This window comes from Dama dama, chromosome 20, assembly GCF_033118175.1.
Source record: "Dama dama isolate Ldn47 chromosome 20, ASM3311817v1, whole genome shotgun sequence".
Taxonomy (NCBI): Eukaryota; Metazoa; Chordata; class Mammalia; order Artiodactyla; family Cervidae; genus Dama; species Dama dama.
The window spans coordinates 102,478,647-102,506,578 of record NC_083700.1 but is presented as its reverse complement, the minus strand read 5'-3'; the positions used below and the strand labels follow the sequence as shown (position 1 = coordinate 102,506,578).

The following is a 27,932-nucleotide window of genomic DNA, read 5'->3' as shown; positions in this document are numbered from 1 at the left end:
GCCCAGACTTCATCAGATGCTGGGACCTCAGGCTGGAGTTCTTATGTCTCCTGGAGGGAGCCAGCAGAACTCTTCATTTGGGGAATAAATGCCCAGATCAATAATGGAGCCAAGGGGTTGGTCACTCGCTGAATTTCAACAGCTCCCACTGTCACGTGGGCCAGAGGCACCTGCCACACCCTTTCCTGCTCCTGCTGCTTGGAGCAGCCTTGCTGGCCTACACAGCTAACGAGGCTGGGAGCCCCCAGACGGACACATCCGAGCCAGTCTCCCCTGGATGTCCCCTCAGTGAAAGTGGCATGACTGAATGTCACTTCTGTTCTCATCATCCAGGTTCAGGTCTGTTTGTCTCACGGACCTGGTAACCCCTGGAAGGCAAGAGCCAGGTCCTCCCATCTTTGGCTGCCAGCTCCTGCCCCAAGGCCAGCACACGCTGAGTGCCAAAACTCACAGAGGACCTCCTGTGGGCCGGGCTCTGGCGAGACACAGGGACTCTCTACAGGATAAATGAGGCGAGCTGGGTCCTTGCCCAGCTGTACAAAGGCTGGGAAGGGATCTGCCCACACCTTGACAGCAGGTCACCATCCTGACTCTACCTGCAGGTTTATCCCACAGGCGTTCCTAAAATAGGCCAGGCCACCCTCACAGTTCAGGATGTGCCCAGAGGAAAGTACCCCACCTTCCACCCTCCCCCTTCTAGAACCCCTGACCATCCTGCTCAGGTCGTGGGGGCCCACCCCTAACCCATGAGAAATTAAGCTCAGCACTCACATCTTGGCTTGTACCCAAGTTGAGGGTTTTTATTTACAGAAAGGCCTGGGTGGATCTAGGGTTTGATGGGAAAGGGTGGTGCCAGGAAGGGAAGGGAGATGGGTGTTTAAATACTCAGATGGGAGGAAAGCAGGTAGGAAGTAGAGGACTGGCTTAAGGATGGCCCCCTCTGGGCAGTCACCCAGTAAGCCTGGGGGTGAAAATGGGATCAGGAACTAGCAAAGGCCTCAGTCTACTTGCCCCAAGGACAAGATGGCCAGTGGAGGATGATGCAGATTAAGGACACGTTTGTTTTGATGACATCCGAGCGGTGCTCCAGGAACAAAGGCCACCCCATCCTCTCTGGACCGTGGACTCTCCAGTGCCACGTGCCCTCTTGGCCTCACCTTTTCATCTGATGCCCTCCCTTCCCTTCCCTTCCCCCATGTTTTAGAATTTCCTTTTCCTCAGGACTCCTGGATCCCAGATGGAAGGTCCTGGAAAAGCTAGTTTCCTGGACTGAGGCATGGGGTGCATGTCCACCCAGAGGGGCCCGAGTCCTTTCCCCCCCAGGATGCCCACTGGGCTCTGTCTTGGCCTGATGCTCATGGCCCCTTGATGGATCCAGGCTCTGTGAGGCGTGCAGAGGCGTAGGCTGAGGCTCCAAGGCAGGCCGCAGGCTCACAGAAGCCTGGCAGCCCCATGGGGCCTGGCAGGCCAGGTCGACCTGCCTCTCCTGGGGCCCCTGGAGCCCCTCGATCTCCGTCTTTGCCATTGATTGCCTGACCAGGCCGGCCAGGCAGTCCTATGCAAGGAAAGAGGTCAAGACATCAAGGCCTCCTTCTATCTCGGCCTTTGAATTCCTCAGTCTCTCAGGGAAACTGAAGTCAAGGACACCAGAGAAAGAAGGGACTCTGCCCCAGACACAGGTTCTAAGAGAGTCATGTCTCATGGTCCATTACTCCCAGTGAGTCGGGGGAATAAATGCCCCTTCCCTTCCCTCCGTGAAGCAGATTTTTGTGTAACCCAGGAAGTCCTTGGAATCCCAGCTGTCCAGTTCCCAGCCAGACCTGACCCAGAGGCTCCTGGCTGCTCCAAAGGGATGCAAAAATTGGATGCGTGAGACTGAGTTGGCCTCATGTTGTGAGAGCACGAGAGAGGCCTCCATGGAAAAGACCAAGTTGTCTCAGGTCATTAATCCCAGGACTGAGGGACAGGACTGCTACTGGGCAGGGCCAAGGTCTTACCTGGGATTCCGGGGGGCCCAGGCATCCCGGGGTGCCCGCGGCCAACTTCTCCCTGATCGCCCTTCTCTCCACGTTTTCCTGCAGAGAAAGAACCAAGCCTTAGTTTTTAAGAATAGGAAATTTTTTTTCTTCTTGGCTTGATATTTAATCTCTATTTCACACAAAATTATTTCTATTTTGTGCTAGTTTATAATAGGAGACAGTTGGAAATAACTGCAGAACTGATTAAGTAAAGGCAAGTCCAAAGGATGGAAGACTATAAAGCTGATAAAGTTCATTACAGGAAAGTGTCTGTTATGTCAATAGTATTTACCAACTCCATGTAAATTACCTCTAAATGTAATCCTCCTGGCAATTATGAGATTGTTACTATAAATATCTCCATTTCACAGATGATAAATCTAAGACCCAGGAATATTAATGGGTTACTTGTCCAAGAGCCACAATGAGAAAGTGGCACAGTCTGGACTCACACCTGCTCTGACTCAAGCTTGCCTTCTTTACTGTTTTATTCATCTGCCTCCCCACTTCTAGAGACATGGAGGGATGTTTATGGAGTACCACTAAGTCAATTTAAAACAGAAACAACATTCCCCCCACCCCCACCCCCCCAAAAAAACCCAGGCTATAAATTAGTACATTTGTTTCTATCAATTTGCTACTGAAAAAGCAAGCCCAGGAGTTATATGGGAGAGCCTCATCCTAGGAAGGGGAATGATGAAAGATAAAATAGGAGGCTGAGCCATCAGCTGGTGTAACTGAGCACAGTGGTCCCACCTCCCGACCAGCACAGAACAGCACTTACCCTTGGGCCCGGTGTTGCCAATCTGACCCACGGCTCCCACAATGCCAGGAATGCCCCGAGGGCCAGGGTGCCCATGGGGTCCCTGTTTGCCTGGGTACCCAGGAGGCCCAGGGGGTCCTGGGGGACCCATCATCCCAGTCGCACCCAGGGCCTCCCGCTTGGCACTCACAGCCATTTCTGCCAGTTGCTCTGGAGGGAGGGAGGAGACAGAGGAGTCTGTAAGATGGGTGTGGCTCAGTAAAACCGGGAAGGCAGAGCATCCTGGCCTCTGGCCACTAGGTGTGCAGACAGAACAACAGAGGGTCAACTCCCCCTTCCTCAGGCTGTTCTGCAGACATCAAAGGTCCTGAGTGGGTGAGGACATAGGTAAGACCCCCAGCCCCTTGGAGGCAGAGCTGGAATGGCCACCCACGACTCATGACTCTCCCACAAGGCCACATGGAGAGTCTTCTGAAGGGTGGCGATGCCCTGGAGGTGAGGAGGAGGAGTTGCCCCCTCACCTTGCAGCATCTTCAGAACCACGTCCTCGATGTGCTGGTCACTGGCATCTCGGCCCTGAAAGCAGAGGAGGTCTTTCAGGAAGAAGCCCCTGGCTGCCAGGTCTGACTGCTCCCGTGCTATGACCCCTTCCTTTTCCCATTTTCTCACCCGAGGTATTTTCAGCATCTGACTGAAACCCCTCCAGCACCCACACCCATCCTCTCTGATCTCAGGGCTTGGTACCAGCCTCAGGGAAGGAACTTCCAGCCTTTGAGAGGATAAGCAGCAACCAATCCAAAGAGACGACTCCTCCTCCCCTGGAGGCCAACTCACCGCCACGCCCTGCCTCCCGGGCTGTCCGGGCAAGCCTCGGTCTCCAACCAGTCCTCGAGGGCCGGGGGGCCCCGGGTAGCCCTGCACCCCCGGGGCGCCCGCATCTCCACTGGGGCCGGGGTAGCCAGGTTCTCCGCGGACTCCTTGCTGCGGGGCGGGTTGGGTTCCCAGCGGGAATCAGGGGACGCAAGCCCAGGGGTGGGGGTTGGGGGGTTATGCAGGAGTAGGGGAAGGATGGGGTGGGGTGCAGGGAAGCCGGGGGAGTCGCGGTCCTAGTCCCCAGCGGTGCTGAGGCAACAAGTGGGGGCGGGGGGGCGGCAGGAGCGGGGTAAGGTGGCGTCACAGCTGCAGGACTCACCTGTCCCTTGGGTCCTGGTTCGCCCGACTCGCCCTGTAGGCACAAGAAGGTGCTGTCCCGAGGCGGTGGGGTACCCGGGCCGCCCGCTGCTCCCCTCCTCCACCCCGCGCACCCCGCTCACCTTCTCGCCTTTTTCTCCTGGGAGGCCAGCCACCCCCGGGTCGCCCTGCAGATTGAGACAGTCAGATCGCGGTGGCCCCGCATGGCATGGGAACACAGGCTGCACTGGCCTGTGACACCCGCGCCCCGCTCCCCCCCAACCCCGATGCGAAGCGAGACCTGATGCCCTGATGGCGTGGGGCGGGGCGCGGGGCGGGGGGTGCGGGTAGAGGGGGGTGGTGCCGGGAAGGCAGGTTGCTGGCACTCACCACTCCACCGCGGGGCCCGGTCTTCCCTGGGGAACCCTGTTGAAATTGGGGAGTCCAGAGCCTGGTGAGCTCCGATCCAGGGCAGGCTGGGCCCACAGGTTCCCCCAACCCCGACTCCCAGCCACAGCGCCCTCCCAGGCTCCACCTCGCCCCCCAGGGCCCCTGGGGACCCGCAGGGGGTCATTTTTCCAGGTGGATTTGAGGCACTGGAGCTCCACTGACCCCTCCCTCAAATCTGAAGGCCTCTTTCCCTGGTATTTTTCAGTCCCAGTTAGTACCTTGTCTCCCTTGATGCCTGGCAAGCCTTGGGGCCCTGGAATTCCGGGGGGACCCTGTTCCCCTTTGGGGCCCTGAGGAGAAAAGAAACCAGAGGAATAAGTCAGACAAGGTGCCCAGACATACTCCCAGAGCCCATCTCAGCTGTCCTGTACTTACCTGCCGGCCTTGAGGGCCTGGCTGCCCCACTGGCCCCCTCTCACCATGGTCACCCTGAAATGGAAAGTGAAGGTCACACCCCAGCCACCAGCCAGGGCAGCATCTCCCTGCCTCAGAGTGCCCTCTGTTCCTGCTGTCACCACCATGGAGGTCCTTGGCTCCACTTCACAGACCAGCAAACTGAGGCCCTGGCTGGGGAGGCCTCACAATGGAGCCTTGAGAGGACCCAGATTCTGGGTCCAGCAGTGCCAGCTGCTGCAAAGACCCCCAGGGAGGGACCACTGTGCCAGGCACTTACCTTCTGCCCCATGATGCCCTGGGGACCGATTTCTCCTCGAGGCCCTGGCTCTCCCTGGGAGACAGAGAAATCCGGAGGTGAGCAGTAGCCTGGAGGGTCCCTCCTTTCCACACCTGACCAACCCCTACCCACCCCTGGGGCTCAGCTAATTTGCTTCATCAGGGAAGACTTCCTTCACCTTCTTTCTTTGGGTTACTGTCCTTTTCTTTCATAAGACCCAATACATTTGGGGTCTTTATTTAATTCAATGTCTCTCTCATGAATCTGTAAGCTCTATGTAAATAGGAGACTGTCTATCTCAGTGTCCAGTGGGTTGCAGATATTTGGTGAATGTTTATGCAATGAGTGAATGATTCTGTCTGCTGGATTGTCAGCCCCAGTCATCTGGAGAGGTCATACCCCAGGACAGAAGCAGCCCCATCCTCTCTGCACTGTACAAAGGGAAATGGGGGCGGGGAGAGATGAGAGCTTTCCTGGGTCAGCAGCAGAGCCCTGAGTGGCCCCAAGGGCACTCTGCGGCTAGGGCTCCACCCCACAGTCTCACTCTGCCCCGTATGCTGAAAGCAGAGTCCTCAGGCCTGGAGAGAGGGATGGGGAGGAAGGAAAGCAAGAAGAGCCCTTGAGTCAGAGGAGGGGGAACTTACCTCCTTCCCGGGGGGACCAGAGACTCCAGGGAAGCCCTGCCTGCCCGGCTCACCCTGCAGGAAAAGAGTTCTAAGGTCAGTCTGTGTAGCCTAGTTAGACCCTTGCTTGGCCTTGGAGAAGCCAGGTGAACGCTAAACAGACTCTGGAACCAAATGAGTTGAGAAGCAGAGTGGGTTCTTAGTCAGGTCCTCTGGACACCACTGATTTGCAGCCATGCCATCCTGTTCTCTAGCCAGGATGAGAGGCGGAAGGGAGGCGACCGGAGGGAGGTGGTTAGGCCCAATGAACCTGTGTTCACTGGGTCATTGGCCCAATGACCCAGTCTCTGAGCCTGAGAAGGCCTGGACCTTGCAGTCTTTAAGCCATGCCCCTGGTCCCTGCCCTCAGGCCCCCTTGCTCAGATGAAGCCAACTCTCTGCCCCCAACCTGGGGTCACCTTACCTTGTCTCCAGGGCCTCCTTTTGTCCCAGGCATACCAGGCACTCCCTGTAGAAGGAAACTGATGTCAGTTTCTCCCCTGGCAGCGGGGAGCCCCCAGCATCTGCTACTTTGCCTCCCAGATTCCTCCCTCGCCTTCTGGGAGCTGAAGAGCAGAAGGCCCAGCCATGAACTTGACTGTGCCCAGCCCCGAATCCCTGGTGAGACAGGACACAGAGACAGAAGGACCTGCTTTCCAAGGCCTGTGGTCCACGGGGAGAAGCGGAGCACATGTGAGTACACACAGGAACACAGTCTGCACCTGGATATGTTAGGAGTCCTCAACTTAAGTATCCCTGGCAGGGAAGGATGGGGGTTCCCAGAAGGTGGGGGACGGAGGTGGGCCTGGACTGTGAGAAGACTCAGAGATGGGAAGGGCATCCCAGTAAGGGGGACCAGTAAAGGCCTGAAGGTGTGGCGGTAGAAAGGCTGAGGCTCTGTTGAGAAGGGAGAGGGTGAAGAGGGGCAGTGGCTGACGGGTCAGATTACGGTGGTCCTTGGATGCTGAGATGAGCTGTGAGGATGAGGAGTGTAGCTATCCTGGTCATACTGTTCCCCTGCCACTTTCTGTACCTCAGTGACTCTGCCGAATGACTGGACAGAAGGACATTTTCCTGGAGGCAGTGGTGTGGGGGTGGGGGGTTGGGGAACAGGGAGGGTGGAGCACCATGGAAGGTATTTAGCAGGGAAATGGTCAGATTCCACTTAGCAAACATGGAGGGTTGGTATAATCTAAGAGAAGGCTGGGGCAGCTGTCCAAACGATGAGGCCTAAGCCAGGCCAGAGTTGGTGAGAAGGCCTGAGCTGAGCAGGGACAAGGTCCAGAGCACGAGTCCTGGGTATGACTTCCACCTCATCAGCCACTCACACCACTTTGGGGAAGTGGGCCGCAGAGTGCCTGGCCTCTCGGTGGAGGAGAAGCGACGTGCCCTGTGGCAGCCCCCACGGCTCCACCCTGTACTCACCGCTAGGCCCTGGTGGCCTGGGTTTCCCGGCCGCCCCGCCTGTCCTGCACTGCCCTGCGAGAGATAGAAGCAGAGGCACAAATGAGAGCTCCAGCCGGGGGTCCATGGCCCCCACCCGAGTGCAGGCAGGGAAACGGAGGCCCCAAAGCAAGAAGGAACGTGTTGGTGACACACCTGAGGATCCCAGCCTCCAAGGCCTCCAGGCTCAGTGCAATGGGACTCAGAGCCTCAGCTGGGAGGACCCCTGACCCTCACCCCCATCCCGGGGGCCGTCCCCACTCCTACCTTCACTCCAGGCATGCCTGGGGTCCCGTCCTTGCCGTCAATGCCTGGGGGTCCCTGCTCAGCAGGAAAATTGAAGGGAGATTTACAATGGGGAGATGCCTGGGATCAGGGCCCCCACCCATGTCCCTCTGTGGGGGGCAGTGTGCAGGTGGGAAGTGGGCCTGGTCTTCGTGGGAAGCCCCAGCAGCTAACTGGGGGAGGGGAATGGAAGTAGGAAGGGATTTCATGGGATGGATGACAGTCCTTCCCTTGTGTGGGTGATGAGTGTCCCAAGATCCCTCCTACATCACCACTCTATTTACAGGTGAAAAAAACTGAGGCACAGAAAGAGGACACTTCCCGAGGTGACAGAGCCAGCCCACTGGCAATAGAGTGCAGTCTGGAACCCCAGGCTCCTCCTCTTCTGGGGGCTTGGAGACCCCCCTGGACCCTGCCCTCTGCCCACTTACGGTTACTCCTTTTGGGCCTGTTATTCCCTGGGGTCCTCGAACTCCTTGGCTCCCCTGCAAAGTAGACAGAGAGCAGACCACCCTCAGCAGGCTGAATCCCGGTCTGGCTATTCAGAGAACTGCTGAGAACAGTGACCTCCGAGTCCCAGGGTCCCCGTGGCACAGGCCATGCTTGGCAGGGGCTGGTGGAGAGGGTTCTAGTTGTGTGACTTTGCCCTGGACCCTGCGGGAGGGAGTAGAGTTGGGCACCAAGCAAGATGGTGCGGGGGCAGCGGCAGGACAGGGGAGGAGCCAGTGTGACCCACCAAGGCCCTGAGCAACACTGATGTGAAGAAACCCAGCAAGCAAAGACAATGTGTGGACTTGGTTTGGGTCTTGATTTGAACAAGAACCCTGAAAAGACATTGTTGAAATCATTAGGAAAAATTGAGCACAAGCTGATGATTAGATTACGTTCAGGAGTAACTGGATAATTTTGCTGGTGTGATAGTGATATTGTGGCTATGTGAGGAACCTTATTTTTAAGAGATACATTGAGAAGTGAAATGGGTAACATGACATAATGTTAAGAATTTGCTTGAAAATATCAGAGCAAAGCAATGAAGGAAAGAAGGGAAGAAGGAGATGGATGGAAGTGAGTGTGGCAAAAGATTAATTTGGGGAGAGAGGGACATAAGGGCTCACTATATTATTCTCCCTACTTTTGAATATGTTTAAAAACTTGCATTTTTAAACATATTCAAAAGTTTTTAAGCATATTCAAAAGTAGGGAGAATAATATAGTGAGCCCTTTACGTGTTCATTGGAAGGACTGATGCTAAAGCTGAAATTCCAATACTTTGGCCACCTCATGCGAAGAGATGACTCATTGGAAAAGACCCTGATGCTGGGAGGGATTGGGGGCAGGAGGAGAAGGGGACAACAGAGGATGAGATGGCTGGATGGCATCACCGACTCGATGGGCCTGAGTTTGAGTAAACTCAGGGACTTGGTAGTGGACAGGGAGGCCTGGCGTGCTGCGATTCATGGGGCTGCAAAGAGTAAGACACAACTGGGCGACTGAACTGAACTGAACTGAAAAACTTGCATAATAAAAAAAAAAACTAACAGTAACAATAAAACCCCTAACTTTACTTTCTGCTCAATTTTTCTGTAAACTCAAAATTGCTCAGAAGAAATACTCTTATTAATTTAATTTTATTTTTTTAATTTTTTTTCTCTTATTAATTTTAAAAAGGAGAGAGTTAAGAGAACTGGGATCTGGGCCAAATCCCATTAGCCCCATGACTGATTTGCTGGAATTTCATTGTCTGGCCTGGTGACCGTGGGACTGGATCCTACAGCTTCTCCCTAAGCCTGAATTTGACCAGCAGTAGGCGGGGCCTGGAGGAAGGAGCTGCTGGAGCTAGCTGGGCTCCGGGAACTGATGTTCCGCCCTCACATCAGCCACCCACATGCAGAGACACACAGAATAACACATGGGCAAAGGCGTCTACATGTGCACACACTCAGACACACGTGTGCACCTCAGTATATACACCTGAGCCTTGGGTGGAGCTGAGTCTACTCAGTTCTCCCCCCAGGGACCTGACTGCAATAGGGATGACTGAGGACTCACCACATCACCCTTCTCTCCAGCTCGGCCTGGTGGTCCCCGTGGACCTTCCTCACCCTGGCAAGAAGGACAGACAGAAATCCAAGTTACATGAGCTCGGGGAAGTCACACCTTTTGCAGCTCCAGAAGCTGTGTCCAGGGGAGGAAGGTGGGGGCAGGGAATAGGAGCAGACTCACAGGTGACCCAGCAGCGCCGATGGAGCCCACCATGCCTTTGTACCCCTGAGGGCCCTGGGGAGAGGAGAGATTGTGGGTCAGTCCTGGTTGGACCCCAGAGGCCAGAGGGCTGGTCCCGGCAGCTCTTTCTTGCAGGACACCCCCCAGACCCACTCACCGTCTCTCCTTTGGGTCCCGCCATGCCTGGATAGCCCCTGATGCCCTGGGGACCCTGTCAAGACAGAAGAATGACAGTGATGGCAACTAGAAGGCCCACGTCATGACACCTTCCCTGAACCCCAGCCCAGCCTTCTTGATGTCTTCCTGAGGCAGCACAGAGTCCCTGTTACAGATGGTCAGTGAGGCTCAGAGATGCCAGGGACTCGCCAGGGTCACTCAAAGGAACAGTGGCAGAACCAGGCCCTCAGCTGAGCCTTTTGGCTGGCAGCAGCCTTGGTTCCAGTCCCCCAGTGTCTCACAGCCAGCCTCATCCAGAGCCTCACCAGCTGGACACAGGTATCTCTTCCACCAGTTAGAGGCCAGAGCAAGGGAATAACTCCACTGAGGTCTCCTAGGTGGATGGGGGTGGGGGGCGGGGAAAGTGTTCCTTACCGGTGGTCCAGGGATGCCTTGCTCTCCAGAGACACCCACATCTCCCTTGGGACCCTAAGGGCCAGGAAAGAGAGATCAGATAGGCAGGCAGATCGAGAGACAAATATTCAGACAACCAAAGACAACATCCTCTTCTCAGCAACAGCAGACAGGAAGGCGTCCTGGAAAGCATAGGGTCCCAGGGATGACAGATAGGGAAATGAGGGCACAGCAAGGGAAGGAGCTTGCCCAGGGACACACTGTTTAGAGCCTAGGCCTCCTGCCTCCCGGCTCAAGGCTTCATTCCCGGAGCCCCACAGGGGAGGAGAAGGGAAGGGAGAAGGATGCGCGGTGGCTCCAGTAGGGCCCTCCGCCCTCGCACTCACCGGCTTCCCCTGGCGGCCGGAATCTCCCAGAAGCCCGCGTCTGCCTGGATGCCCCTGCGGGGAAGGAGAGAGCTTAGCGTACGTCCTGTCCCCCGCTCCCCTGCTCCACCCCCCAGGACGTGGGCCAGAAGCTCACCTTCACGCCCTGCAGCCCTGGGGGCCCTTTCACGCCCGCTGGACAGTTGGTTGGACACTGGAAGAGAAATTCCGCAGGGTTGTGTGTCACTGGCCTGCCCCAGGCCAACAGGGCAGTGCTTCCTAAGACCGCTTCTCCGCCCGTACCTGGCTGCCCCTCTCCGCTGCAGACGCTCCCGTCTCCCAGGGACCCTACCTTCCGTTGGAACCTGTCTCCTTGCCCGCCCCTCTCAAGATGACCCGCCCCTTCCCCGGACTAGCCCCGCCCCAGGCCCCGCCTCTCACCAGGAAATCCGCGCTGCCTTCCAGGCCCTGAATGGTTCCAGGGCGACCCTGCGAAAAGATGTATAGAGATAGCACCTGACTCGAACCGTCCCCACCCCAGGCTTGTGCCAAAGACTCTTGTCCTTCCCCAGCCACACCCTGCCATGTGGGAGGACTGAGGACACTTACCGGTTTCCCAGGGGGTCCTGGGGGCCCTGATGGTCCTTCTGGTCCAGGATCCCCCTGGAAGCAAGAGAGGCCCAAGTCATACCCTTGTCCATCCTTGGCTAGGTCACCCTTGCCCCCTGCTCCAGTTCCTGCTACTGCCCTGTCCATCCTGCCCTCCAGGTCCCCTCCTGAGATCTGGGGACATCAAAGCCTGGTCTGCAGAGGACGCCCTGTGGTTGGTGTGTGCTCAGCAGGAAGGGTTTCTGCCCACACCTGGAGGAGATTCCTGGTGGCCAGAAGCAGGCCCAGGAACTCCTGGAGAGGTGCTCAGCTTGCACTTGAAGGCAGAGGGCAGGAGACAGAGTGAGCAGAGGGGTGTCTGGGGCTCACCTTGGGGCCTGTGAGTCCAATCTCACCCGGGAGGCCAACAGGTCCAGGTGGTCCCTAGGAGCAGAGACATCAGTGGCTAGGATGCCTCAGAGGGTTAGCCCAGCCCTGCCACAAAGATAGGAACAGGGGCCCAGAGCCCCTTTCCCCACTTTCACCTTGCAACCAGCCCCAGAGAAGCTGACAAATTAGGACAAATTAGGGCTTCAAGGACCAGAGAATCTCAGAGCCAGTGGATAGGCCCAGGATTCTCTGACAAGTCTGCCCATTTCTGACACCATCACAGTATGCTGGCCCCTCCCCACGCTGGCCAGTCCCCTGGAAGCCCTTCTCTACCCTCCTCCTCTGAGAGTCCCAGGGACACTGCCCTATCCCTGAGGACTTACAGGAGGTCCAGCAAAGCCAGGGCCCTGAAACAGAAGGAAAGATTAAGTTCATGGCTCCTTTTACAAGTCCCCCAACCTACAAAGGGTCTCTTAAAGCCATTACAGGTTATACTCACTGGCAGGCCGGGGGGCCCTGGGAGCCCAGGCTGGCCCTGCAAAAGCAATGGGAGAGGCTCAGAGGCTGGGGTCTCCTACATTTCTGTTCCTCTCTGCCACAGCCCTTCCCAGACTCTGGTACCTAGATTGCCCATGCTGAACCTCTAGCAGGCCACTTACCTTGACTCCAGGGATCCCTGCGGGACCGGGCTCACCCTTGGCTCCAGTTAGACCCTGGGGAAGAAAGAGAAGATACATCTGTGAGGGGCAAACCTGCTCCCTGACACATGGGGCAGGGTGGGTCCAGAGGTCTCTCCTGGTTGGGCCCAGGCTGCCTTTCACCACACTCCGGGAGGGCCTGTGGGCATCAACGCCTCACTTTCCTTTCCTCCAGTTCCCACACTAGCCCTTGATGATTATCCTTTTTTGAAAGATGAGAAACCAAGATCCAATGATTTGTCAGCCCAGACCTCACATCTCCAGTCTAGAAGTCTAGAAAACCTAGATAGATATGGGTCTGGATTAGCCATTTTCTTAATGTCTGCCCTTGACAACTTTTTCTGAGCCTTGGTTTTCTCATCTGCAATATGGATTAATAATCAATGCTTGCTTCTCTGGGTGGTTATGAAAATCGATGTGTAAGGCAATATGCTTTGTAATCTTTGCAGGGTGTGGATGAGTTGGAGTGACCCTGTGGCTACTCACAGCCCTAATGGGCACTTCTTGAGCCAGCAGGCCATTCATGGGGGGCCACTTTTTCCTCCCATCTTTTAGTGATTGACTCAAGTGTCTCCCCGACCAGATGACTTCCCAGTGACCCTGTCCAGGAGCCAGTGACCTTGGAGCCTGTGTCCAGGAGCCTGTGACCTTGAGCCCATGAACCCCTGGAACTGCATGTTCTCAGCCAAACGATGTTCTTCTCCTGAGTAGTGCCTGGGGCTGTAAGGGGGTGGGGTGGGGAAGGGAAAAGGGGAGGAAAGGAGAGGATGCAAAAGGACAACTCGGCCCAGGGAATTAAGTGTCATACTTGGAGGCCAGAAATGTGCGGCTAAATTCTGACTGCTGCTAAGCCCTCTGGACCCCCATCTGCCCTTGATTCAGTGTTCTTGGCGTGGGTGTGAGGTCACAAGTCACATGAAGGTAAGGGGAGCTCACAGCTGTAGAGTCTCCATCCTGCTCTGCACAGCAGATCAGGGAAGATGCCAGAACTAGGTTTCGGAAGTCAGGGGCTGGAGCCCTAGCCTACTCTACCTGACGCTCAGTAGGTACTCACATCAATCCCGGGCTTCCCGTCTGGTCCATCTGTCCCCGCTTTGCCAGGCTCTCCCTTAGGTCCCTTGAAAACAGAGGTGGAGCAAATATTAGCCATAGGCAGGAGAGACCTGGAAGCATCAAAGGTCAGCGGGGAAGAAGCACTCACCGGAGGGCCAGCTTTCCCAGGGGGCCCTTTGTCACCCTGCAAGATATAAGTTGTTGAGAAAGCTTACCATGGCTTGTGCTACTCCAGATGGGCACACACAAGCCCCGGTTGACCTGCCCACATGCTCCTCTCCTCTTCTGTCCTGGGTCCTCTCAAACCTCGTGCTTTTTAGGAAAATAGCTCCCTTTCCTTCAAGAAAACCATAGGTGGATCGAGACCAACCCCATGCAGACTGGAGAGGGTGATATCAACATACAAGTGAGTTCTAGACATGCCAGCATTGGGACGGTGCCAGTCATGAGATCTGTGAATGGGTTGCCTTGGAGAGCGGTGCCTCTTGGATTTAAGCAAGTGTGGGAAGAAACTCTGGGGCTTTTAGGAAAACACGAAGAGGAGGTAAGCGAAGGGGGCAGTGGTGGATTGGGGTCAGGAGAATGAGATGGGGCAGGGGCAGGGACCAAGGGGGCAGCTTCAATGTGTCCCCAAGGCAGGAAGGACCTCCTTCCCCTGTGACAAAGGATCCTCGGTGGAGAACAGATGTGGCCTGTGGAATCACATTCAGCCCCAGAGAGGCCTCCAGGCATTTCAGGGCCCGAGGTGGCCAGAGAACCTGGCAGGGTCCCAGCGCCCCTGTTTGGAGGGTGGGGGCACCAAATTGAATAGAAAGCTGTGGAGATGGGTAAATATGGGGCTGACCCATAAATATGGGGGAGCATCCAGAATGAGGTATTTAACTCTCACCACGGTGGGGAGAGCACGGAACCAGCCCAGCTGCTTCTAAATCGGGAAGAAAAATGTAAAGGGAAGAGACTGGAGTCTGGCCCCGGCCGGACAGCGGTCTGGCCAAGCCTCCCAAGCTACCCTGAAGAAGCATCCAGACGTGCCCGGAGGAGTTAAGGCGTCTCCCACCCCAAAAAAGGGAGGAGGGGGCGGGGGGTGAGGAATCGCTGTGAGCTGTGGCAGGTAGACCGAACAGCAGCTCCTTGTCAACCGGCAGCTATAACGGGCGCTGCCGCTCCAAGCTGGTTTGAGGTTTTTGTAGAACAAACGGGCTCCTTGTGGGGCGGGCCGGCGCTGCCTACTGGCAACAGGGGGCACTGCAGCTCCAGGCACCGACCTCACCGCCGCCACCCCCTGCCTCCACTCCCAGAGCTCACAAAGTTCCCCTTTGTCCGCAGCCTCTCGCCCCCCGCGCCCCACCCCCAACAACCCCGGTCCCCGGTTAGAGAGCTCACGTCGATTCCGTCGGATCCAGGCACTCCCGGTGGCCCTGGGGGACCCGGAGGCCCCGGCTCTCCTGGCGGACCTCTCTGAAAACACAAAGAGGGCAGCTCTCAGACATTGCAGGGAGCTGGGCATCCAGAGGCGCATCTCCCCCGCTGAGGAGCCGTGAACTCCCCTTCACTGAGAACACACTGTGGACCTTCACATATATTATCTTATTGATTGGCTCAGAGCTGTGAGCCGAAACTAACGAGCCCCAGTTTGCAGGTGAGGAAACAGGCTCCGTAAGATTCAGGGGTCCATGATCACAGGAGGTAAACTGTGGAGCTGCAATTCCGTCCTAGGTTTGCCCAGCTCCTTCCACTGTACCGCGCTGCCGCTGCGCGGTCGTGGGTGGAGAATAGGAGATGATGATGACTCAAATAACGGATGGCTAAGGAAGATGGTACCTAGAGATGCTTGATCCTCAATGACTGGTTGCTTGGATTATTTTTAGACGGACGACAGATATTGAAGATGTATAGGTACCCCCTACTTCTCCCCCTGGTGCGGATAAAGCCCGACGGGAAAGTTGGGGAGGCGCAGAGAGATGGGGCCGTTAGGGGGCGAGGTGTCTAGGGAGGGCAAGCCTGTTCTCTTCTCCTACTCAGAGCACCCTTTTCCCAGCACGCCTCCTCCGTCCTCGGTTGGATGGCGCTCTTACGCGATCCATCCTAGACCCAGGCAGGGGTCCGGCGTTTGCCAGGTGCCCGCGCTCCCACCCCCACCTCCAGACCGAGAAGTGCCAGGTTGGCGCCCCACGGGCGAGCTGCGAACCGCCCAAGGCCCCAGACGGCGCCCGGGCCCTGCCCCTCCGCGCCCGCATCCCGTGAGGCCCCCTGCCTCCAGCCGGCCCTCGGAAGTGAGACGCGGGCGCGCGAGCCCGACGGAGAGCGTCAGCCGAGCGGGAGCGGCGTCTGGCTGGAGCCGGCGCCCCCTAGGAGGCGGCGGGGGCGGAGGATCCGGAGCCCCGTGAATGGGCACCATTGTCTCCCCCGCCACCTGGGCTCTCCAGGCTGCCAGGACCCGGCGCCAGCTCCTGCCCCACGCCGCCGGGCCCGGGCAAGGCCGAGCATCTCCGGACAGGGTCCCTCCGGCTCCCCGGCTCGTCCGCCTTTTTCACGGTGGCGAGATCCAACCTCTTACCCCCATTTGTGCCCCTGCTGAAGGGACGTGAGCGGCTGCCCCTCAGGCTAGGGGGTGTCAATAGAGGGTGGGGGTCAGGCCGAACACTCCCCCAGACCCCAGGATCCGGAACCCCGGGCCCAGACCCCGCACTCCGGAGCCCTGCTCGGGAGTGGCCGCAGGACTTACGATCTGCGCCAGGGCGAGCCCCAGCACCTGCAGGAGAACCAGGAGGTTGCGGGGGGCGGCCGCGGGGGCCATGGCGGGTGTCGGGCTCGAGGTGGACTGAGGCGGGCACCACGCACGCACCGACGGCTGAAGCTCCCGGCGCGACGGCTCCGGCTGCTCTCGGACCCCGCGGGCCGGGCCTCCTGAATATGCGGCGGGGCGGGGCGGGGGGCCCGCGGGGTCTGTCACCTGAGAGGACCCGGGGAAGGAGGCTGGCGTTCCCGGCCCAGCTCCGCCCCGCTCTGTCCAGCCTCCAGCGCCCACCCTCCATCCTCTCCCTGGGCTTCCCGGAGGCCTCGGCCGGGTGATCCGAAGAGTGGCCAGGATGCGGGACCGGGACCACAGCTCCGTTCCTCTATGAAGAGGAAGAGGGTCGTCCGCGTTGCCTGTCCAGCCTGATCTCCGGGACCCAGTTTTCCGGGTCCGGGAGCCCGTTTTCCCGACCCGCAGTCTGCCTTCCATCACTTGCGCCTGTCCTCAGCCACTTCAGCCTGAGAGCCCGGGCCTGGGTGCCCTGCTCCAGGGCCCAGGCCGAGGACACCGCAGGTTGTGCCGACCTTGTAGCAGGCTTTGCCCAGCTCTCCATCCACCTCGTTTCTCTCCAGGTACGATCAATCAGGCCTCGTCCCTATTAAAACATACCGCAGAGGATGAGATGTTTGGATGGCATCATCCACTTAATGGCCGTGAGTCTGGGCAAACTCTAGGAGATAGTGAAGGACAGGGAAGACTGGTGTGCTGTAGTCCATGGGGTCAGCAAAGAGCTGGACAAGACTGAGCGACTGAACAACAACTAAGGCCCTTCCTGGATCAGCCATGCTATGAATACTCCTTCACCCTCTCCCCCTGGCTTCACTGCTAATACTAGCCAACCTGTCTGCACCCCATTTCTAAACTTCCTCATCTCCCTCTCATCTCTTTGCTTCCACCCCAGCTGGGAGACCAGTGAGGCTCTTTAGTCCTCCAGTCATGAAGCTGTTGGCACCCGGGTCTGCCTTGGCCATTCTGTCCTTGAAGTCTTCACTGCCCAGGTGTCCACCATTCAACCCTCCTCCTCCTCCTTCGGCTTACTCATCTTTCTTAAAGAAAAAAAATTTTTTGTTTGGCTGCTCTGGGTCTTGGTTGTAGTACTCCGGATCTTTGATCTTTGCTGGAGTGTGTGGAATCTTTAGTTGAATTGTGTGGAATCTAGCTCCCTGACCAGGTATTGAAACAAGGTCCCCTGAATTGGGAGCGCTGAGTCTTAGCCACTGGATCACCAGGCAAATCCCAAGCCCTTCTTCTTCTATTGCTTTTCTTTCTCTGCAGCTCCCTTAAGCACCAGGGTCTGTAGGACTGACCATGCCTCTACCTCCAGGTGATATCCTCCATGTTCACAGAAACAACCCACACCTTATTTACCAGAGTTTCCAAAACCTACTTGTCAAGTATAGCCTCTCTCCAGCCTCCTGCCTTCTCTTTCATTCACGTAAGCAATGTTGGTTTAATGCTTTGGTATCTGACTGTCACTAAGTATGACCACGGGCCCTAAAACTGTATGAAGTCTTTGCTGCTGCTGTTATTTAGTCACTAAGTTGTGTCTGACTCTTTCGCAGCTCCATAGACTGTAGCCTGCCAGGCTCCTCAGTTCATAGGATTCTCTAGGCAAGAATACTGGAGTGGGTTGCCATTTCCTTCTCCAGGGGATCTTTCTGACCCAGGGATCAAACTTGTGTCTCCTGCATTGGCAGGCAGATTCTTTACCACTGAGCCACTTGGTAAGTCTCAGATTGCTCTTCTGTAAAAGGGGACAATAGTAGTTCCTATCTTATGGGGTTTTGTGAAGATTGAATGAGATGATGCATGTGAAGTATTTAACCTAACAAGCAGCACATAGTAGGTGCTTGCTACATTTTTGCTTTCATTATGATTTATTCAGGACTCTCTGTATCAGTCCTATTGTGTGAGGAAGATGATCACAAGCAGGTCAGCTAAAATAGAGAAGGAGAATACTGTCTGGAACCCAGGAAAGTTCAACTCCATTGGGCATGTTGGCAAAGGGCCCTGGATTTTGAAAAGTGTTCCTGAGTTTGGGAGAAAGGGTTTGAGAGAACTGAATTGTTCTGCCTAACAGAGTGATGGGGAATTTGGAGTTTGTAGGAAGAAAGATGAGAGGAGGAGAGAGCAAGCTGACGGGCACTGCCTGGGTGCATGGAGTTATATGTAAAGGATGTCTAAGTAACAAGATGTCCAAAGTTGTTGGTTTCATGTTGTTCATTTCTTCCTCTCTTTGTGGGCTGAACACACAAAAGCCTCTGGGGAGTAAGTACTGTTTTTTTCCTGTGTGTGGAAATGATGGAGCTTCATCTTTGAACAGCACACATGAGTGTATTCATTGTCTATTGCAGCATAACAAACCATCTGAAAACTGAGTGGCTTAAAACAACCACTGCTTAGTGTGGAAATTCAGGAATGGCTCTATTGGTTGGTTTTTGACTTGAGGTCTGACTTGAGGTTGCAGTCAGATGGTGGCTGGAGTTGGGGTCACTAGAAGGCTTTTTCACTCACGTGTCTGGTATCTATACTGGGAATCCTTCAATAGCTGGGGCTGGAATAAGTGGAATTTCTTGGGTGGCTGTCTTCTTGATCCTTTGGTGGGCTTGCCACAGGGTGTCTCCCACGTGGCAGCTTCAGTGTATCTGAACTTCTTTTTCTTTTTTCCCCATTTATTTTTATTAGTTGGAGGCTAATTACTTTACAATATTGTAGTGGTTTTTGCCATACATTGACATGAATCAGCCATGGATTTACATGTGTGTATCTGAACTTCTTACATAGCAGCTCAGAGATAGTGGGATGATACCAGACTGTAGCAGAATTGCCACCCAGGAGCTAGTTTTGGAAGTCACACAGCGTCAACTTCACTGCATTTTTTTGACCCCGGCAATTACAAAGATTTGCCCAGTTTCAAGGGGAGAGAACAGGGACTTCCACCTCTTGACAGAGTGTCACTGACACATTTCAAGAGCATGGGGGCCCAAGCAAGATCTTAGCCTTTGGGTGAGTACTCCTGGGTATGCTCGCCACCAGCTTTTATGTCTCAAGAGAGAGCCGCAGCCTCCTCAGGAGACCCTCCAAGACCAACAGGAAGAAGCAGAGACACGAGGAATGCACATACATAAAAGGCCACGTGAAGACACAGTGATGAGGCAGCCACTGCAACATGAGAAAAGAGAGGTCTCAAGAGAAACCAGTCCTGCCAGCACCCTGACCTTGAATTACCAACCTCCAGAACTGTGAGAAAATGAACTTCTGTTGTTTAAGCAAAAAAAAAAAAAAACCCACGGAAGATAGAACATATATTGGTTCAGCTATTTTTGGAAAATACAATCTACCACACTTGGGCTTATAAAATGAACCAATTCAGTGGAAGCTTAAGCTCCAAGCAGGAGCTAATCAAGAGAAATCTTAGACACAAGTCATGAACCAGAGGTTCCAGCCAATCTCATATAGCTATTAAGGAGCAGGGAATAAATGGAGAGTCATATATTGACATTCCTGGATAGGAAGACTCAACGTTGCAAAGAGGTCAGCTTAGTCTATGAATTCCATGCCATCCCAATCAAAATTGGAATGTGGTTTATAAAAAATAATTTTATTTATTTCTTTTTGGCTGTGCGGGCTTTTCTCTAGTTGCAGCGAGCTGCAGCTACTCTTCGTTGTGGTGCAGGGGCTTCTCGTTGCTATGGTTTCTCCAGCGTGCAGGCCTCAGTAGCTGCAGCACATGGCCTCAGGAGTTGTGATTTCCAGGCTTAGTTGCTCTGTGGCATGTGGCATCTTCCCAGACCAGGGTTCAAATCCGTGTCTCCTGCCTTGGCAAGTGGATTTTTTACCACGGAGTCACCAGGGAAACCCTGGAATGTAGTCTTTATGAAATTTGACAAACTGATTCTAAAGAGATTCTAGGAGAGAAGTGGCATGAAAATAGCCAAAAAAAAGTTTTAAAGTAAATGAGAAACACCTTTACCACCAGAGATCAAAACATACTCTATAGCAAGTAGAGTTTTATCAGCCCAAGGATAGAAGAAAGAGAGAGAACACATATTCACACTCATGACACACATTTAATCTATGATAAAGGCCTATATATTTAGTTTATGATAAATGTTAAATTTAACATCATTAAGGAAAATGTAGGTTAGTCAAAAATTTTTGAAGCAATTGGATATATAGTCAGAAAAGAAGTCAGTTTTGTAGTAAGGAAAACGTTTCTGAGCAATAGACAAAACCATGAAAAGATGTTTAAATTTGACTTCATAACACTTTTTAAATTGAAACATGTAAACTATCATATGTGAAACGAATCACCAGTCCAGGTTCGATGCATGATACAGGATGCTCAGGGCTGGTGCACTGGGATGACCCAGAGGGATGGGATGGGGAGGGAGTTGGGAGGGGGGTTCAAGATGGGGAACACATGTTACACCCATGGCGGATTCAAGTCAATGTATGGCGAAACCAATACGATGTTGTAAAGTAAAATAAATAAATAATTTAAATAAAAATAAATAAATAAGTAAATAAATGTCTTTATATTAAACATGTTTAGGTAAAATTAAAAACAAAAAAGGAAATATTCATCATGTACATTATCAAAGACTTAATTTGAATAACATACAAAAGATTCTTACAAGTCAATAAAACAAACTCTGACAAACACTTCAAAGGATTATCTAATTCGAATCTTTTACAAGCTTTTTAGAGAATGGAAAAATAAGTAATACTCTCAAGCTTATTTTATGGGGCTAATAAAACCTTAATATCCAAAGCAGTGATGGACTGTAACAGAAAGGAATATTGGAGGCCAATCTGTCATATGAACACAGATGGAAAAATCCTATTTAAAATATTAGCACATTGAGTATAGCAATCTATTAAAGGAAACATCATGACCAAGTTGGTTTTATACCGGGTTTAAAATTAGAAAACCTATTAATGTGATTCACCACATTATTAAAGAAGTTAAGATGATTTCAAAATGCCAAAAAAAGAAACTCAAATGTCTGCTCTTGTCTTTCCACCTGCCATAGTCATTACCTCTGCAAGAATAACCTGAAAACGGGGGCCCAAGAAGCCAGATACCAGACCAGAGGGAAACGATGACATCACACCCTTTCACCCTCATCTCTCCCAACGGGTGCACAGAGCCTGGACACAGCATCATTAGTCATTAGTGAAGTCACTCAGTCGTGTCCGACTCTTTGCGACCCCATGGACTGTAGCTGACCAGGCTCCTCGGTCCACGGGATTTTCCAGGCAAGAATATTGGAGTGGGTTGCCGTTAGGGAAATGCAAATCAAAACCACTAGTAATGGGCTGCTACATCACACTCACTGGTGTGGCTATAATATAAAATCAGATAATGAAAATGTTAGCAAGGATGAGGAGAAATTGGAACCCTCATACACTGCTAAGAGGAATGTAAAATGGTACTGCCAATTTGGAAACAGCCTGGCAGTTCCTTGTTCATAAATGTCCATTATAGCATTACTCACAATGGTCAAAAAGTGGAAACAACCCCAGTGTCCATCAACTAATGAATGAATAAATAAAGTACAATGTAATATATACATACAATGCCATATACATATAATGTAATATTAACTGGCAATTAAAGGAAGTACTGATACATGCTACAACATGAATGAACCATGAAGACATCCTAAGTAAAGGAAGCCAGTCACAAAGGACCTCATATTCTATTATTTTATTTATACAAAATGTTCCTGATAGGTGAATCTGTAAAGGCGGAAAGCAGATCAACGATTGACTAGAGCTGAGAGAAGGAAGTGGTTGAGGAGAAATGGGTTGTGACTCTTACAGGTACAGGGTTTCTTTTTCTGAGATGATGAAAACATTCTAAAATTAACTGTGGTGATGATGGTACAACTTTGTGAAAATACTAGATATTGTTAAATTATATGCTTTAAGTAGATGAGTTGTGTGAATGTGGATTCTATCTCAACAAAACTGTTATTTAAAAAACTTATAGAATTGAAAAACAGAAATAGACAAATGCACAGTTGAAGACTTCAACATCCTTCTGTCAACAACTGATACAACAGCTAGAAAATCAGCAAGAATACAGAAGAACTCAACAATCTTCTCCAGAAAATAGGAGAAAACACTTTTCAGTTCACTTTAGGAAGCTACCATTGATCTGAAAGAAAAACTATAGAGATATTACGTTATAAATAAATAACATCATATTTTATCAGTTTCAGGGAAATGTATAAAACTTATCTCCCTTTATGTCCTTTTAGCCTCCCTCATTTATCCTCCTTAATTATCCTAAACGTTTTTTTGACATACACCTAGAACCACATCAAAAAGTCTTACAATTTTTGCTTCAACCTCCAAACACAATTTGGATCTATCAGTTCCGTTCAGTTGCTCAGTCGTGTCCAACTCTTTGCGACCCTATGAACCGCAGCACACCATGCCTCCCTGTCCATCACCAACTCCTGGAGTTTACCCAAACTCATGTCCATTGAGTCGGTGATGCCATCCAACCATCTCATCCTCTGTCGTCCCCTTCTCCTCCTGCCCCCAATCCCTCCCAGCATCAGGGTCTTTTCCAATGAGTCAACTCTTCACATGAGGTGGCCAAAGTATTGGAGCTTCAGCTTCAGCATCAGTTCTTCCAATGAACACCCAGGACTGATCTCCTTTAGGATGGACTGGTTGGATCTCCTTGCAGTCCAAGGGACTCTCAAGAGTCTTCTCCAACACCACAGTTCAAATGCATCAATTTTTCGGCACTCAGCTTTCTTTATGGTCCAACTCTCACATCCATACATGACTACTGGAAAAATCATAGCCTTGTCTAGACCGACCTTTGTTGACAAAATAACGTCTCTGCTTTTTAATATGCTGTCTAGGTTGGTCATAACTTTCCTTCCAAGGAGTAAGCGTCTTTTAATTTCATGGCTGCAGTCACCATCTGCAGTGATTTTGGAGCCCAGAAATATCTGGGTTCCCCAGCTATTTGCCATGAAGTGATGGGACCGGATGCCATGATCTTAGTTTTCTGAATGTTGAGCTTTAAGCCAACTTTTTCACTCTCCTCTTTCACTTTCATCAAGAGGCTCTTTAGTTCTTCTTCACTTTCTGCCATAAGGCTGGTGTCATCGGCATATCTGAGGTTATTGATATTTCTCCTGGCAATCTTGATTCCAGCTTGTGCTTCTTCCAGCCCAGCGTTTCTCATGATGTACCCTGCATATAAGTTAAATAAGCAAGGTGACAATATACAGCCTTGATGTACTCCTTTTCCTATTTGGAACCAGTCTGTTGTTTCATGTCCAGTTCTAACTGTTGCTTCCTGACTACCTGCATACAGATTTCTCAAAAGGCAAGTCAGGTGGTCTGGTATTCCCATCTCTTTCAGAATTTTCCACAGTTTATAGATTGCTGCATTTTTAAAAAATTAAATTTAGAAGCTTGTCAGCAATATTTCCTCAAAATTTTGCTATTCCTCATAATCTCTCTCAAATTTTTCTGAAATTCCAATTATACACATATTAGAGCTTTCAATAGTGTCCCATAGGTCATGAAGTTTGTGATTACTTTTCTGCAATCTTTTATTTTCCTTTGTGATTCAGGTTGCTTGATTCCTATTATTTTGTTTTATATTTATGGATTATTTCTTTGTGTCAAATCTGTTATTAATATATCCAATACATTTTTAAATTTCAGATGTTATTTTTTCATTTCTAGGCTTTCCATGTGGTTCTTCTTTTTTTTTTTTTTACTGTTTCCAAGTCTCCCCAAACTTCCTCATTTTTTAACCTAATGTAAGTAATCATCCTTTCTTGTGGACTCTTAAATGTATTTCTCATGGTTATTTTAAAGTCCTTGGCTCCTAATTCCAGTATATGAGTTGCCTATGGCTCTGTTCCTATTGATTTATTTTTCTATTTGACTATGAGCCACATTTTCTTGATTTTGTTGTATATGTACATATACTGAATATGAGTGATGTGTTATAGAGACTCTGAATTTTGTAATATTCCTCCAAAGAATGTCAAATATTTTTCGGCCAACAGTTAAATTACCGGAAGATCATCTTGCATTTGTGGATGTTTAGTTTTACTCTTTGTTAAAATAAGTCTACTTTTGGTTTTGCTCCTAGTTCTAGGGTCTAACTCTTAGTTATAGGATATATAGCTTTTTCCTAAGGTGTGGTCCTTTTGAGACCTTAATAGAATGTCCTGGGTATTTACTAAGGATTTCTAACTTGGCATAATTTAACTCCAAACTGTCATTCTTTGGGCAGTAACTGAAATCTTTGCTCAGTTCTCTCATCCTTCATTATTGATTTCCCCGTGGGGTACTTGGAGTCTTGTTCACGCATGTGCTATTCGTTAGCTAAGGATTAGAACTCAACATTCAAAAGGTTAAAATCATGGCATCTGGTTTCAATCACTTCATGGAAAATAGTTGGGGAAACAATGAAAACAGTAACACTTTTATTTTCTTGGGCTGCAAAATCACTGCAGACCGTGACTGCAGCCATGAAACTAAAAGATGCTTGCTCCTTGGAAGAAAAGCTATGACAAACCTACATAGCATATTAAAAAGCAGAGACATCACTTCACTGACAAAGGTCTGTATAGTCAAAGCTGTGGTTTTTCTAGTAGTCACGTACGGATATGAGAGTTTGATCTTAACGCTGAGCGCCAAAGAATTGATGCTTTTGAACTGTGGTATTGGAGAAGACTCTTGAGAGTTCCTTGGACTGCAAGGAGATCAAACCAGTCAATCCTAAAGGAAATCAACCCTGACTATTCATTGGAAGGACTGATGCTGAAGCTGAAGCTCCAATACTTTGGCCACCTGATGCGAAGAGCTGACTCATTGGAAAAGACCTGATGCTGGGAAAGATTGAAGGCGGGATCAGAAGGGGATGACAGAGGACAAGATGTTTTGGATGGCATCATCAACTTAATGGACATGAGTTTGAGCGAGCTCTGGGAGATGGTGAAGGACAGGGAGACCTGGTGTGCTGCAGTCCAGGGGGCTGGAAAGAGTAGGACAAGACTGACAGGCTGAACAACAGTGAAGGATTAGAGGGGGGGTTATGCATAGAGTTTTGGCCGTCTCTCCTTTTGGCTCTTTCGGTTTTGGAGTTTTCCCCTCAATTTTAGACACTGTGATAATCCTGAACTTTGTCCTCTGATTTATCGAACAATAGGTTTCTGGATTTCTGCCTGAAATTTAGCTTCCCTGTGCTGTGAAGATTGGGGAATACCTTCAGCAGAAAATCCATATTCAGTGTAGCTCCTTTATTGTATTTTTAAATTTATTTATTTATTTTATTTTTGGCTGTGTTGGGTCTTCATTGCTGCTCATGGGCTTTCTCTAGTTGCCAAGAGCAGGGAGTACTCTGTACTCTGTACTGCAGTGCATGGGCTTCTCATTGCTGCGGTTTCTCCTGTGAAGCGAAGGCTCTAGGTGCTCAAGCTTCAGTACTTGTAACCTGTGGGCTCAGTAGTTGCGACTTGTGGGCTTAGTTGTTCCTCAGCAGGTAGGATCTTCCCGAACCAGGGCTCGAACCCATGTCCCCTGCATTGGCAGGCAGACTCTTATCCACTGTACCACCAGGGAAGTCCCTCCCTTACTTTAAATGCTGAACTTTTCCTTCAGTTTATGCCTGCTTCTGGTCACTTTCCTGTTACATAGTTCAGTTTTTATGTTAAATATTTTGACATCCACTGTTACCAGAACTGAAACTTAGCCCATTTTAGGAATTTAACAACTATTTAGTGAACACTTGCTTTATACTGGGTAGGTATAACTGAACAAGGTAGACACTTCACAGAGCTCACACCTGGGGCTGGGAGCTCAGATAAAAAGGAAGCCTACTGGAGGTGGTGTGAGGGGAACTTGGAGGCCTCTGGAGGCCCAGGGACTATTGATGTCCACTCTAGTGGAGACTTCACTAGGGATCCTATTTATAGCTCCTTCTCAGATGTGCTTAGCACAACCAAAAAAGTTCCTTGCGTTTTTCATTATGCTCTTCCTCTTTTCCTTCCTTCCTTTCATCCTCTTTTACTTTCTTCTTTCTAAAATACTGGTAAAGAATCCGCCTGCCGTGCAGAAGACTCTGGTTCGATTCCTGGGTCGGGAAGATCTGCTGGAGAAGGGATCGGCTACCCACTCCAGTATTCTTGGACTTCTCTTGTGGCTCAGCTGGTTAAGAATCCACCTGCAATGTGGGAGACCTGAGTTCAATCCCTAGGTTGGGAAGATACCCTGGAAAGGGGAAAGGCTACCAGTATTCTGGCCTGGAGAACTCAAAGAGGCAGACATGACTGAGCGACTTTCACTTTTCTAAAATATTAACTTCCCTGGTGGTCCAGTGGTTAAGAATCTGCCTTCCAAAATGAGGATATGGGTTCCAGTCCCTAGACAGGAAACTAAGGCCCCACATGCCCCAGGGCAATTAAGCCCGTGCTCTGCAAATTACAAGAGTCTGTGTGCCACATAAAGGAGCTTGTGCACCACAACTAAGACTTGATGCATCCAAAAATAAATAAATAAATAAATATTTAAAAGTAAAATAAAATATTCACAGCATGTTAAATCGGCTTTGCCAAGTCTGGCGAGTTCAGGGTGTCTGCGCTAGTTGCTGCTTTCGGGCACGAAAAGTGCCTGGTCTGGCGGCCGCAAGCCCTGCCCCATCTGAGTCGCAGGAGAAGAAGCCGCTGAAGCCCTGCTGCGCCTGCCCGGAGACCAAGAAGGCGCGCGATGCGTGCATCATTGAGAAAGGAGAAGAGCAATGTGGTCACCTAATTGAAGCCCACAAGGAGTGCATGAGAGCCCTGGGATTTAAGATATGAAATGGTGGTCTGCTCTGGGAGTGAATAGTTCCTGAAAAATGAAGAAGATTAAATAACTTTGGGAGTTCCTTGCTGAAAATTGATAAATAAAAAATTATTTATAATTTATTAAAAAAAAATATTCACAGCATGTTATCGCTGTACACAGACACTGTTCTGTACACTACAGAGGGTGTGGTTATCTTTAGCTGGTCCTTAAAGACTCTCCACCCCCAGAAACTAAGCCTCTACAACCTGGATTAGCCCAGAGAACATGAACATAAATGTTCATTTCACTAATATTTCCCAAGGACCTTCTTACTATGTGTCAGGCCTGAAGTGTGAGGAATTAATTAAATGACAAAAATCATAAAAATGGTAGCTAGAAATGACTATTAAGAACAACATTCATCATGTATATTTTTGTATTGTAATAATATAATTATATATTTATAAGAATATACAAAGCACTTGCTATAAGACAGACATTGCACTCGTGTGTTATGTGCATTTGGTTAAGTCTCCAGAACCCCTCAATGAGATAGGTCCCTTGATTACTCCCATTTCATGAAAAGAAGACTGAGGCTTGGAGAAGTGATTTGCCCAAGAATGCTCAGCTTGGTTTCCACAGTTTCTGCCTTATGCTAGGTACCGGGAATGTGCATTTTCTCCCTTTTCCACTGAGATCACAGTGTATGGCTGTGCAATTTGAGCTCCGCACAAAAGTGGATGACAGAACAAGGTGTGGAATGAAATCCATCCCTGCCACAAGCCTGACATTGCTTTCACTGCTCCTCCCAGTCCTTATGGCGCTAGTGGTAAAGAATCCTCCTGCCAATGCAGGAGATGCAAGAGACGTGGGTTCAATCCCTGGGTTGGGATTGGGAAGATATCCGGGAGAAGGGAATGGCAATCCACTCCGGTATTCTGGTCTGAAGAATCCCATGGACAGAGA

The 27,932-nt window shown here is 51.1% G+C and overlaps 2 protein-coding genes across 2 annotated transcripts; one reads left to right on the top strand and one right to left on the bottom strand.

Moving 5' to 3' along the window:
* Window positions 1-784: 784 nt before the first annotated feature.
* Window positions 785-16,224, bottom strand: COL9A2 (collagen type IX alpha 2 chain). The gene is made up of 32 exons (XM_061120085.1): window positions 16,077-16,224; window positions 14,735-14,809; window positions 13,500-13,535; window positions 13,353-13,415; window positions 12,260-12,313; window positions 12,100-12,135; window positions 11,984-12,007; window positions 11,601-11,654; window positions 11,232-11,285; window positions 11,064-11,111; window positions 10,780-10,836; window positions 10,644-10,697; window positions 10,279-10,332; window positions 9,845-9,898; window positions 9,688-9,741; window positions 9,514-9,567; window positions 7,896-7,949; window positions 7,447-7,500; window positions 7,162-7,215; window positions 6,161-6,205; window positions 5,719-5,772; window positions 5,075-5,128; window positions 4,777-4,830; window positions 4,620-4,691; window positions 4,342-4,377; window positions 4,095-4,139; window positions 3,974-4,006; window positions 3,616-3,762; window positions 3,303-3,357; window positions 2,803-2,991; window positions 1,998-2,075; window positions 785-1,555 (listed from the first exon to the last, which is right to left on the bottom strand). Exons 1-32 carry the CDS (start codon window positions 16,146-16,148, stop codon window positions 1,356-1,358), a joined length of 2,067 nt encoding a protein of 688 aa, XP_060976068.1. The 5' UTR covers window positions 16,149-16,224; the 3' UTR covers window positions 785-1,355.
* A 10,510-nt stretch (window positions 16,225-26,734) lies between these two features.
* Window positions 26,735-27,098, top strand: LOC133040011 (cytochrome c oxidase copper chaperone-like). Its single transcript, XM_061119765.1, has one exon. It carries the CDS (start codon window positions 26,735-26,737, stop codon window positions 26,996-26,998), a length of 264 nt encoding a protein of 87 aa, XP_060975748.1. The 3' UTR covers window positions 26,999-27,098.
* The last annotated feature ends 834 nt before the right edge of the window (window positions 27,099-27,932 follow it).